At 42.3% G+C, this 13,971-nt stretch overlaps 1 protein-coding gene across 1 annotated transcript in view; it reads right to left on the reverse strand.

The window, feature by feature from the left end:
• Window positions 1-542: 542 nt before the first annotated feature.
• Window positions 543-13,971, reverse strand: part of LOC311131021 (ceramide synthase 1-like) — a 36,125-nt gene continuing 22,696 nt past the window's right edge. The window contains exons 3-7 of the mRNA XM_084163849.1: window positions 13,858-13,969; window positions 13,257-13,418; window positions 7,208-7,355; window positions 6,718-6,884; window positions 543-5,355 (exon numbers count right to left, since the gene is read on the reverse strand). Of these exons, the coding sequence (XP_084019975.1) occupies window positions 5,313-5,355; window positions 6,718-6,884; window positions 7,208-7,355; window positions 13,257-13,418; window positions 13,858-13,969 (632 nt within the window). The 3' untranslated portion in view covers window positions 543-5,312. The remainder of the gene's footprint in view (window positions 5,356-6,717; window positions 6,885-7,207; window positions 7,356-13,256; window positions 13,419-13,857; window positions 13,970-13,971) is intronic.

Below are 13,971 nucleotides of genomic sequence, written 5' to 3' on the forward strand. Positions count from 1 at the left end.
TTTGACCCCACGGGGTGAGATCTTGCGTGGAGCCCCAGATCGAGGGAGATTATCAGTGGTCTTGTATGTCTTCCATTTCCTAATAATTGCTCCCACAGTTGATTTCTTCAAACCAAGCTGCTTACCTATTGCAGATTCAGTCTTCCCAGCCTGGTGCAGGTCTACAATTTTGTTTTTGGTGTCCTTTGACAGCTCTTTGGTCTTGGCCATTGTGAAGTTTGGAGTGTGACTGTTTGAGGTTGTGGACAGGTGTCTTTTATACTGATAACAAGTTCAAACAGGTGCCATTAATACAGGTAACGAGTGGAGGACAGAGGAGCCTCTTAAAGAAGAAGTTACAGGTCTGTGAGAGCCAGAAATCTTGCTTGTTTGTAGGTGACCAAATACTTATTTTCCACCATAATTTGCAAATAAATTCATTAAAAATCATACAATGGAATTTTCTGGATTTTTTTTTCTCAATTTGTCTGTCATAGTTGACGTGTACCTATGATGAAAATTACAGGCCTCTCTCATCTTTTTAAGTGGGAGAACTTGCACAATTGGTGGCTGACTAAATACTTTTTTTCCCCACTGTATATTTTTCTCACCCATCTACACAATACCCCATAATGACAAAGTGAAAAAAAAATATGTGCACACCCCTGAGTAAATAGATGTTAGAATCACCTTTGACAGCAAATACAGCTGTAAGTCTTCCCGGGTAAGTCTCTAAGAGCTTTACACACCTGGATTGCACAATATTTGCACATTATTCTTTAAACAAATCCTTCAAGCTCTGTCAAATTGGTTGTTGATCATTCCTAGACAGCCATTTTCAAGTCCATAGTTTTTCATGCCGATTTTAAGTCAGAACTGTAATTAGGCAACTCAGGAACATTCAATGTCGTCTTGGTAAGCAATTCCAGTGTATATTTGGCCTTGTGTTTTAGGTTATTGTCCTGCTGAATTTGTCTCCCAGTGTCTGTTGGAAAGCAGACTGAACCAGGTTTTCCTCTAGGATTTTGCCTTTGCCTAGCTTTATTCCGTTAATTTTTATCCTAAAAAACTCCCTAGTCCTTGCGGATGACAGGCATACCCATAACATGATGCAGCCACCACCATGCTTGAAATTATGAAGAGTGGTACTCAGTGATGTGTTGCATTTGCCCCAAACATAGCGCTTTGTATTCAGGACATAAAGTTAATTTCTTTCTCACATTTTTTGCAGTATTACTTTAGTGCCTTGTTGCAAACAGGATGCATGTTTTGACATATTTTTACTGTACAGGCTTCCTTCTTTTCAATCTTGTCAATTAGGTTAGTATTGTAGTATAACTACGATGTTGTTGATCCATCCTCAGTTTTCTCGTATCACAGCCATTAAACTATGTAACTGTTTTAAAGTCACCATTGGCCTCATGGTGAAATCCCTGAGCGGTTTGCTTCCTCTCCGGCAACTAAGTTAGGAAGGACACCTGTGTCTTTGTAGTGACTGGGTGTATTGATACACCATCCAAAGTGTAATTCATAACTTCACCATGCTCAAAGGGATATTCAATGTCTGCTTCTTTTTTTTTTTACCCCTAGGTGCCCTTCTTTACTTTGGCATTGGAAAACCTCCCTGGTCTTTGTGGTTGAATCTGTGGTTGAAATTCACTGCTCGACTGAGGGACCTTACATGTTAACCACTATTATTGCACACAGAGTGAATCCATGCAACTTATTATGTGACTTGTTAATAAGCAAATGTTTACTCCTGAACTGATTTAGGCTTGCCATAACAAAGGGGTTGAATACTTATTGACTCAATACATTTCAGCTTTTCATTTTTAATTAATTTGTAAAAATATCTAAAAACCTAATTCCATTTTGACATTATGGGGTATTGTGTGTAGGCCAGTGACACAAAATCTCAATTTAATAAATGCTTTATTCAGGCTATAACACAACAAAATGTGGAAAAAGTCAAGGGGTGTGAATACTTTCTGAAGGCACTGTATGTATGAATAAGAACATGCATTTAGAATGATGAATTGTCCCCCATACTACCCATTGCCATCACTAGGGTAAGTATGGTTATAGAAAATAATTTACATTCTATAATTTTTCAGTTTCACCCCTTTGTAGACTAGTTTACTGGTGTCACTGTGTGACTTCATTTTGATTACAAATGCCCTTTGAAAATGTGAAAACATGAGACCCTCCCCTCCCACAAATATGTTAATCAGAGATGTATGCAGTGTTGCAATAAGGTCACGGTCTACCAACACGATTCTGGCTCAGTCTATCTGAACATGTCTATTGCAACACGGTGAGCTCCACATCGATGTGCAGACATAGCATGTTGAAATCCCCCCTTGCTCTCCTTATCATCATCAATTTAAGTCTTAAAAGGCAAGACGTGTTGGTAGATCAAATTGGACCTGGTAATGTCAATGTGTTGTCCCGTGTCTTTGTCTATATCCCTGACAGTCTTTGATCTTGAGTTAAGCGAGGAGGGGAGAGGAGACAGTGCTTGAGTGCTGTAGTTGGTATTCTTACATGTGATACTGCATGCCATGTCGCTCCCGCAGTCAGTGAGAGCAAATGGACTGTCGAGATTCGCCTATCTACACAAGGTACAAAGTTGTGTGGTACATATATTTTTTAATTTATTGAAGCAGACTATGCTGAACTGTGCACTGACTTGAACTCTCCTCCTATTTTGGAGACTCTTTTTGTCCAACACCTACATTTTACTTTTCTGTCTCGACTGTGTTTTACCTGGTCCACATAAACTTGATTCTTGCAATGAAAATGACAAAGAATAAATTAATTTGTAGAAATAACTCAGGGACCCCGGTTTCTTTTTTATTTATTTACATGTTTTATTTTAAGGGAAGACATGCTACAATAACACTGGTTGAATGGAAATATAACAAACAAACAAACAAAAAGTATTACAAAAGAGTAAATACCTATCATTTCCAAGTGGTCACATTTACAAAGCGGTCAGATTAAAACTTTAAGAGTGGGGGAAAATTAGGCTGATGTTAGAGACCTTGCAGTGTGTTAATGGTCCAAGACATTATGCTATTTACCTAAAACCTATTCACTATTTAACGTCATACTTCATTTTATTCTTAACGCCCAGAAAGTCTTACAAATGACCAAATTCTCCCCTGATTTCCCTTTTTTTCTAATAAACAATTATAAAAATGACAGTGCAGTTAGTAAGAAACACCTGTAGGGTGTAAGCCCTTCATATTCACTACAACCTCCCTCTCCCTCCTCTAGCCACTCAGGTCCCAACCAGGCCTCTCATCAGAACACTTCTCAGTGATAAAGGTCAACATTTTTGGCACATTCTTAAACTATCAAAGGAAATGCATAACATAATACTTCTTCCACAAAATGTTTCCACATTTTCATCAAGAACCGGATGGACTTTTGTATTCAATGCTGGTAAACAAGAACAGCGAAATCTGCCTCAAAAGTAAACTTAAACGACCTATTTTGTTTTAGAGTGAATTTGCTGTGAGTAGTTTCACCTCACAGAGCCAATCAGGTTGTTGGTGGTGTTTGTCTTTGGTGGAGAGGAGAGACCGGGAGAGAGCTGGGCCGAGGTGGAGGCAAAGTGCACACGGACCTTTGTGGACAGTACCATGGTAGATATCAGGGCACCTCATCTGTCCCAAACTATTAACAGACGCATACACACGAAAAGGGACACGACTGGATTACAGTGTTCTCAGAAACAGCAGAAATTTAACAAATCTATCATAATCATAATAATAATGACAATGTTTGAATGTAAAATCAAAAGCTAGGTAATCCCGGGCACTGGCACTAGTGGTAGCTGGGGACTGAAAGACACGTCCACAACTATGGACATTTCCACCTGCCCACATCTGTGGCCTGTTCCAGCACAAGCATGCTGTTCATCATAACGAAAGAGCTTGAATTTGATCGAAAAGGACAGCACCCCCTATAAGTCACAGCAAAGAAAACCTGGACAGTTGTAGCACACAGGCACACACAACCAGGAGCACATTCAAATGTAAAGAGGACACCGAACCATTTGGACTGTATGATGGTGTGGTGGTGTCTGCTCAAATGACTTTTTTTTAAGATGAGTTCTGCACATTGATCAAGAATAAGTCTATGTAGTTCTTTCTTCATTTGTGTTATTAAAAAATGACTTCATAGCATATTCTAAAAACCATTCCAATGTCATGCATTCCTGAATACCATATGTGCATAAATGTTTTTCATATTTGATTTTGATCTTCTTTTACACAAGGGCCCTTTGCTTTCTGTGAACCGCCAACATATTGGTTATTAAGATTAGTCAAATTCATTTCTTTAACGAAATCATAAGGATGATCCTCAACCCAATCAATCAATTTCAGCTACATCGGCTGTCATTAACCAGCTATCAGCTTGTATGCCTTCATTTCAGTGCAACAACAGATGCTATAAAAACAGAAAATGTGACATTACATTTTCAATACAGGAATGCAAGCAATATTTCCAATGCGTATTTATCGACAGTAAGAAAAAAAGTTGAAAGAGTTTATGTTTCCCTTAAAAATCTGAACACGAGTCATTCACATTTACAAGACACATCAATACTACACCTACGTGGCTCTTCAAATAATGCAGGTCAGGCTGGGGTAATGTCTGTGTTCACTATCTATCTGTGCAATGATATGAAAATCAATACATGTTGGTAAAACAAAACCAGCTCATAACATGCACTCTCACACTCGCGGTAGTAACATGATACAATACTTCCCTTTTAGTATTTTAGCATACACTCCTGGAGTAAGAGGGGATAGGAACTAAAAAAGCCACTACGCTTTTAAGAGGAACGCTCTTTAAAAAGACAGATCCAGGTCTCTATACTAGAAAGGACCTTTGACATGGTTACTGTATGAATGCTTTAGTCCTCTAATGTGTGCACATTATCTAGTTTGTATAGGTGTAGACTAGACGCCTAAGCATCAGTAGCTCAACCTTGTCTTGCGAGTGTTGGTCAGAGCTGACACGACTTCTAAACGCCCTGGTAGGCTACACGAGAGGACATTCCCAAAACTCACACCTTTTCTTTCTTCAAACATAATGTTAATATAAGACAAAGGTCACCTGAAATAACATTCGCAGTGATATACTTTTTTTTTTTAAACAAATAAAACACGTTGAAATTAAAAAACGAAATAAAAATGATCAATTGTTTTTTCATCCTTTTCGCGAGACCCCTTGAGTCACTTAGACCTAAATCTGAAACAATCTAGGTCGCGTTGCTTGCATTCAGAGTTAAGTGCCAGAAGGTGGAGCTAGAGAGGCCATTATAGATGCTTCTCCTTAGTGATCCCGTTCTGCACGTGCTTCCTGTGAGAAGAAAGGAGGGAGGAAGAAAATGGACCAATTGTCAGCTAGTGGAAAGGTGATCAGATATGCATACACACAGTAAAACCAAAAGGATATCACTGGTGTTCAAAGGCGCCAGATAAGGGCTGGGTCAGGCCGTACTGCATAATCACACCTCAATAAGTGCAGCGCGTTGATCCTGTCTATCTGTATGTTACACAAGACAAGGCCACGTGCTGCAGCTCTGAGGTCATACTGGATGGTCTGACAGAGCACAGGTTACTGGGGTTACAAGAGGGGACTGGGAACAGATCCAGGTGTGTCACGCTATAGCAGAGGCACTTACTCAAGGGGAGAGCTCTTTGGAGCATGGTGTGATATAAGATTTAACATGGGTGTGGTGGATGGCAATCTTCACAACCCGATAACAATATAATGATGGCACCACCTCAGCCTCCAATCAGCTTAAAGGAATACTAAATAGAATTCCAAGAAGAAGAAAGAGGACAGCTACCCCCAAGGATGTCCCAGAACAACAATATGAATCTTTGCATGGGGCTGACGCTTTTTTCGACTGTAGTCTGCCATATTCATCACACCTACTGTATCTGGTTATTTCAGATCTGCATGAACTGAAGGGCGTAGGGGTTGTTTGGAAAGGGTTTGTTTTAGGCATGAGGTTTACAGTGTGATGAATGGTTGTCTACACTCTGTCCCCATAGGAGAACCCTTTGTACAGTAGAGAAAAAAAGAAGGGTTCTACCAGGAACCAAAACGGGTTCTCCTATGGGGACAGACTTTTTCTAAGTGTACAGGTCGAGCTAGTCCAACAACAACCCCTACTTCCTTCCCCTAGCCTAGCCTCTAGCCCTTGTATGTCACTGAATCCAGATATGAAGGGGCCGGGGCGAGGGGAAGAGTGTCAAGGTTGTTTTTGGACCGGGCTGTAGTATAAAGTGGGATTAAGCAGTGGATGTGAGGGCTGGCTCAGCAGAGGATTTTTGGCTTGGTGTGGTTTGCTGGTGTGGTTTGCTTTGGTAAATCAGTAGGGATTAGGCATTGTGGTTTGGGACGGCTATGGACACACATGGTGTTCAATGAATTGTGAGCTGAGATACCCCAGCATGAGTAATTGAATTTACAGAGTCATCTGAGGCCAAGGGGTCATAATCTCTTAAGGTTTGCCTGACAAAAACTTTCTCTCTGGATGTTTTGAAATGATGGTCTCCCAGAGATTTCTGTATAGTGTATGGTTGTGACATTACTTCAGTACAGTAAAACATTCACGGTAATGTATACTATAATACATATAATTTGGTGATTCATATCCACTGGTTAAATGCAACGTGGTAAAGTAGTGTGTGTGTGACTGTGTTTCCTCACCCTTCAGCAGAGTTGTTGAGATGTCCTGCATCTTCACCCTGCGGCTGCTGCTGGGCCTTGAGCAGGGCTGCGGCCCTCTGAGCTGCCTCCTCGCCCTCGTACTCCCTCAGGTCTTTCACACCCTTCATCTGCCCCGTCAGGACCTTCGCTACAAACGCCACTATAAACTGTAGGCAGAGAGGGGGGGGGGTCAGGGGTTAAAGAGGGGAGAGAGGTCTGATGTCACATAGTCAGTGCAGTTTCTTTTTAATGCTTGTATCAACCCCTGACAGAGGAGGCTAATAGGAACAAAGAAGACCAGGCAACGGTCATAGAACTGTCATGCAATGTTATTAACTTCTTAGGAACATAAATCTGTGAGCGAATACCCTCTCTGACTTAGATTAGTCTTGTTTTACCAAGCATCTGACAAATGAGCTACGGTACAGTATGTGTGCACGCCACTGTGAGATTTGTGACCTGCTGCTGCAGATGGATGTCCAATACTCACCAAAAACCAGTAGATATTCATGCAGAGGAGTGTTAAGAGGAGGAAGTTGAAGAAGAAATAGAAGGGTATGTTTGAGACGGACTGGAGGCTGGACACACAGGTGGCGTACAGGACCTTCAGAGGGAACCAGTAGAGACGGAACCAAAACCTGCACAGAGGAGGGACACAGAGGAGCTGTATTACTCAGATGCTTTAAGGGACAAAGACTAGCACTGTCCAGGGCTTCAAACACCCTTGTGATCTCTCAGGACAGGTGTGTGTGTGTGTGTGTGTGTGTGTGTGTGTGTGTGTGTGTGTGTGTGTGTGTGTGTGTATGGGAGTGCGTGCGTGCCCTTCCCACATGAAAAAATACTATATAATATTCACTGTAGTGTTTTTGCGGACTGTTTTTACTGTAGTATACTGTAGTATTTAAAGTTAACTTTATAGTGAAAATACTGTAGTAAAATAAATCTGTAGTACAGTGAGGGAAAAAAGTATTTCATCCCCTGCTGATTTTGTACGTTTGCCCACTGACAAAGACATGATCAGTCTATAATTTTAATGGTAGGTTTATTTGAACAGTGAGAGACAGAATAGCAACAACAAAATCCAGAAAAATGCATGTCAAAAATGTTATCAATTGATTTGCATTTTAATGAGGGAAATAAGTATTTGACCCCTCTGCAAAACATGACTTAGTACTTGGTGGCAAAACCCTTGTTGGCAATCACAGAGGTCAGACGTTTCTTGTAGTTGGCCACCAGGTTTGCACACATCTCAGGAGGGATTTTGTCCCACTCCTCTTTGCAGATCTTCTCCAAGTCATTAAGGTTTCGAGGCTGACGTTTGGCAACTCGAACCTTCAGCTCCCTCCACAGATTTTCAATGGGATTAAGGTCTGGAGACTGGCTAGGCCACTCCAGGACCTTAATGTGCTTCTTCTTGAGCCACTCCTTTGTTGCCTTGGCCGTGTGTTTTGGGTCATTGTCATGCTGGAATACCCATCCACAACCCATTTTCAATGCCCTGGCTGAGGGAAGGAGGTTCTCACCCAAGATTTGACGGTACATGGCCCCGTCCATCGTCCCTTTGATGCGGTGAAGTTGTCCAGTCCCCTTAGCAGAAAAACACCCCCAAAGCATAATGTTTCCACCTCCATGTTTGACGGTGGGGATGGTGTTCTTGGGGTCATAGGCAGCATTCCTCCTCCTCCAAACATGGCGAGTTGAGTTGATGCCAAAGAGCTCGATTTTGGTCTCATCTGACCACAACACTTTCACCCAGTTCTCCTCTGAATCATTCAGATGTTCATTGGCAAACTTCAGACGGGCCTGTATATGTGCTTTCTTGAGCAGGGGGACCTTGCGGGCGCTGCAGGATTTCAGTCCTTCACGGCGTAGTGTGTTACCAATTGTTTTCTTGGTGACTATGGTCCCAGCTGCCTTGAGATAATTGACAAGATCCTCCCGTGTAGTTCTGGGCTGATTCCTCACCGTTCTCATGATTATTGCAACTCCACGAGGTGAGATCTTGCATGGAGCCCCAGGCCGAGGGAGATTGACAGTTATTTTGTGTTTCTTAATCGCACCAACTGTTGTCACCTTCTCACCAAGCTGCTTGGCGATGGTCTTGTAGCCCATTCCAGCCTTGTGTAGGTCTACAATCTTGTCCCTGACATCCTTGGAGAGCTCTTTGGTTTTGGCCATGGTGGAGAGTTTGGAATCTGATTGATTGATTGCTTCTGTGGACAGGTGTCTTTTATACAGGTAACAAGAGTGTGTTCCTAATCTCAGCTCGTTACCTGTATAAAAGACACCTGGGAGCCAGAAATCTTTCTGATTGAGAGGGGGTCAAATACTTATTTCCCTCATTAAAATGCAAATCAATTTATAAAATTTTTTACATGCGTTTTTCTGGATTTTGTTGTTGTTATTCTGTCTCTCACTGTTCAAATAAACCTACCATTAAAATTATAGACTGATAATTTCTTTGTCAGTGGGCAAACGTACAAAATCAGCAGGGGATCAAATACTTTTTTCCCTCACTGTATATACTATAGTAATTAATGTAGTGTTTTTGCAGATTGTAGTATACTATAGTATTTACTGTAGTGTTTTTGCAGACATTACTGTACTATTTACTGTAGTGTTTTTGCAGACTGTACTATACTGCAATATTTACTGTAGTATTTACTGGAGTGTTTTTGCAGACTGTAATATACTGTAGTATATACTGTAGTGTTTTTGAGGACTGTACTATACTGTAATATTTACTGTAGTATCTTTGCAGACATTACTGTAGTATTTACTATTCTGTTTTTGTTGTATTATCTTTGACATAGAAGTGGAGGCTTTCTCCTTCAGGAAACCTACTAGAGAAATACTAAAAGAGCACATTTTCCATAACCTGTAGGACTGGGGGTTCTGAACAGATAGTTCAGCGCTTCTGCTCTTTTCAATAACCTGTAGGGAATGCAATATGGTCTATACTTGGCATGTAGGTTTCTCAATAATGGATGGCACAAATTGCAATATGGGGGAGGGGAATGGGCAGGTTATATGCAAATTAAATACTGTAGTATTTACTATAGTTAAAAAAGGATGTGTTTTTGCGGACTGTAGTGTTTTGGAGGACATTACTGTAGTATTTATTACAGTGTTTTTTTGTGGATAATACTGTAGTATTTACTACAGTATACTACAAGTACCGTATTTTCCGCACTATAAGGCGCACTTAAAAGCCTTTAATTTTCTCAAAAAACGACAGTGCGCCTTATAATTCGGAGCGCCTTATATATGGATCAATTGGTTAATTGGTTGATCCATACTGGTTGTACACGGCGCTCAAGGTGCTCTGTCAAAATGTTTCAGTATGAAAAACCAATAAAAACAATTTAATAATAATGAAATGTTTCAGTACGACTGGTAAACTACAAAGCCGCACCACTTGCAGCATTACGGTAGCCAGTACACACCGGTATTGTGCTTACTCACAGTCCCACACCACTTGTGTGTGTATAAAGACCCCAAAATGGCACCTTTCAAGAGACACGCTTACGACGCAGAGTTCAAGCTCAAGGCTGTCGGTCATGCAGTAGAATATGGCAATAGAGCAGCAGCGAGAGAATTCAACATTAATGAATCAATGGTACGGAAGTGGAGGAAGCAAGAAGATGACCTGCGCCAAGTAAAGAAGACTAAACAGAGTTTCCGCGGGAACAAAGCGAGAGGGCCACAGTTAGAGGACAAACTCGAACAGTGGGTTGTTGAACAGAGAGCAGCAAGTAGAAGCGTCTCTACAGTCACTATTCGAATGAAGGCAACAGCGCTAGCACGGGACATGACAATCGATGAATTTCGAGGCGGTCCTTCTTGGTGCTTTCGTTTTATGAAAAGACGTAATCTCTCCATCCGCACACGAACTACCGTCTCGCAGCAACTGCCAAAAGATTACCAAGAAAAGCTGGTCACTTTCCGCGCATACTGCAAAAAGAAGATCACTGAAAAGAAGATCCGGCCAGAGCACATCACCAACATGGACGAGGTTCCACTCACCTTTGATATTCCCGTGAACCGCACTGTGGAGAAAACGGGGACCAGTACGGTGTCTGTACGTACCACAGGGAATGAGAAGTCATCCTTCACTGTAGTTCTCGCCTGCCAGGCTAATGGCCAGAAACTTCCACCCATGATTATTTTCAAGAGGAAGACCTTGCCAAAAGAGAACTTTCCAGCCGGCGTCGTCATCAAAGCTAGCCCGAAGGGATGGATGGATGAGGAAAAGATGAGTGAGTGGCTGAGAGAAATTTACGTCAAGAGACCGGGTGGCTTTTTCCACACAGCTCCGTCCCTATTGATCTACGACTCAATGCGCGCCCATATCACCGATGCTGTCAAAAAACAAGTGAAGCAAACTAATTCGGAGCTTGCCGTCATTCCGGGTGGATTAACTAAAGAACTCCAGCCGCTAGATATTGGTGTCAACAGGGCGTTCAAAGCTAGACTGCGAGCTGCGTGGGAGCAGTGGATGACAGAAGGCGAACACACGTTCACCAAGACGGGGAGACAGCGCCGGGCGACTTACGCCACTATCTGCCAATGGATCGTGGATGCCTGGGCTGATATATCGGTCTCAACTGTGGTCAAAGCTTTCACGAAGGCAGGAATAATCTCTGAACTGCCAGGCAACAGCAGCGACACTGACTCGGATAATGACGAGAGGGAGCCGGGCAGGTTGGATGCCGTAGTCGCCCAACTGTTCAATTCGGACACTGAAGAAGAAGAATTCGAGGGGTTCGTGGATGGGGAATGAACTGAAAAAGTGAGCTTTACGTGTTATATGTAACTGAACAATGTTGAGTTATGCACTAACGTTTGATTTAGTGGTATCAGACTGTTTCTTTTACTACGTGTTTACTGAATCAGGGAAAGGTTCCCCTCCACGTTTGGGAGAAGAGTGAGCAAGGCTGGGAGATATTGTTAATATGCACATTAACGTTTGAACAACATTACCATGGGAGTGAACGGAGTTGTCAGAACGCTTAATAAAGTTTGACTTTATCTGACTGTTTTGTTGACATTCCTTTTAGCACAGCTCCATCTAGTGGATGCATAACGCAACCCCAGTCAATTCGTTTGACTACAGTATCTTCTATTCTATGCGCCTTATAATCCGGTGCGCCCTATATATGAAAACAGTTCTAAAATAGGCCATTCATTGAAGGTGCGCCTTATAATCCGGTGCGCCTTATAGTGCGGAAAATACGGTACTACACATTATCCAGGGCTACTACAATGTGTAGTATAGTATTCTACAGTTTACTATAGAATTCAAATCAAATCAAATGTATTGGTCACATACACATGGTTAGCAGATGTTATTGCGAGTGTAGCGAAATGCTTGTGCTTCTAGTTCTGACAGTGCAGCAATATCTAGCAAGTAATATCTAACAGTTCCACAACAAATACCTAATACACACAAATCTAAGTAAAGGAATGGAATAAGAATATATAAATATATGGATGAGCAATGTCATTGTCAGAGCGGCATAGGCTAAGATGCAATAGATAGTATAGAATACAGTATATACATATGAGATGGGTAATGCAAAATATGTAAACATTATTAAAGTGGCATTATTAAAGTGACTAGTGTTCCATTTATTAAAGTGGCCAGTGATTTTGAAGTCTGTATGTAGGCAGCAGCTCTCTGTGCTAGTGATGGCTGTTTAACAGTCTGATGGCCTTGAGATAGAAGCAGTTTTTCAGTCTCTCTGTCCCAGTTTTGATGCACCTGTACTGACCTCGCCTTCTGGATGATAGCGGGGTGAACAGGCAGTGGCTCGGGTGTTTGTTGTTCTTGATTATCTTTTTGATCGGGTGCTGTAGGTGTCCTGGAGGGTGGGTAGTTTGCCCCCGGTAATGTGTTGTGCAGACCGCACCACCCTCTGGAGAGCCCTGCGGTTGTGGGCGGTTGTGTGATACAGCCTGACAGGATGCTCTCAATTGTGCATCTGTAAAAGTTTGTGAGGGTTTTAAGAAACAGGCCACATTTTTTCTGCATCCTGTGGTTGAAGAGACGCTGTTGAGTCTTCTTCACCACACTGTCTGTGTGGGTGGACCATTTCAGTTTGTCAGTGATATGTACGCAGAGGAACTTAAAACTTTTCCACCTTCTCCACTGCTGTCCCGTCGATGTGGATAGGGGGGTACTCCCTGAAGTCCATGATCATCTCCTTTGTTTTGTTGACGTTGAGTGAGAGGTTATTTTCCTGACACCACACTCCGAGAGCCCTCACCTCCTCCCTGTAGGCTGTCTCACCGCTGTTGGTAATCAAACCTACTACTGTTGTGTCATCGGAAAACTTGATGATTGAGTTGGAGGCGTGCTTGGCCACGCAGTCATGGGTGAACAGGGAGTACAGGAGGGGGCTGAGCACACACCCTTGTGGGGCCCCAGTGTTGAGGATCAGCGAATTCTATAGTAAGCACTGTAGTATTCTATAGTAAACTGTAGTATTTTGTCATGCGTGTGTGTGCTTGTCTGTGTGTGTCTTCTCTCTCCTCACCAGGTGATGCTGAAGCTGACAGAGCCCATGTTGGACAAGATGTCGTGGATGAGGTAGTAGTCCCCTCCCCGGGTCTTGAAGTAGACGTTGAGCTTGGTGAACTCCAGCTGGATGTCATTGATGTCGTGGAGGAACAGCACCAGCAACCCGATGTTGTGGAATCTGAAAGGAGAGAGCAGTGGGGAGCACAGCGTCAGTACACAAACAAAATTAGCCAAGGACACAGCTGTGCTGTTAGCTAGATGATACAATGTGACAGCCAAAGGGTTAGTTTTAGTCAATAACAAGGAGTGACTTTAAAACAAATACTGTTTGAAGTAGGGGAATAGTCTAACAGTCATCAAATAACACCGATAATTTTTTTCCAGCATCAAATAACCTGTAGCCTTTTTACACTATGACAAATCGACGTTCTGATTCCACAAATTGACATAGCGTAAAAATAAAACCTTGACCTACATCTATCATTTACAACTATTACTACACGGAAATGTTGCCAGTATTCCATCAATTTTCTTTGAAAGGTAGTAAGATTACACTGCATCACATTTGGGCAGCGTTTCCCAAACTTGGGGCCACCAGGCAGGGAGTGGTTAGCTACCTGAAAGCGTAGGAGAAGGTGATGAGGGCCAGGGTGACAAGGTGGTGCACCACCATGACGGTAGAATCCTTCCTCCAGTCATCCATGTAGACCGTGGCGTAGATGGAGTGTCCG

Source organism: Coregonus lavaretus, assembly GCF_964263955.1.
Source record: "Coregonus lavaretus genome assembly, chromosome: 6".
Lineage (NCBI taxonomy): Eukaryota > Metazoa > Chordata > Actinopteri > Salmoniformes > Salmonidae > Coregonus > Coregonus lavaretus.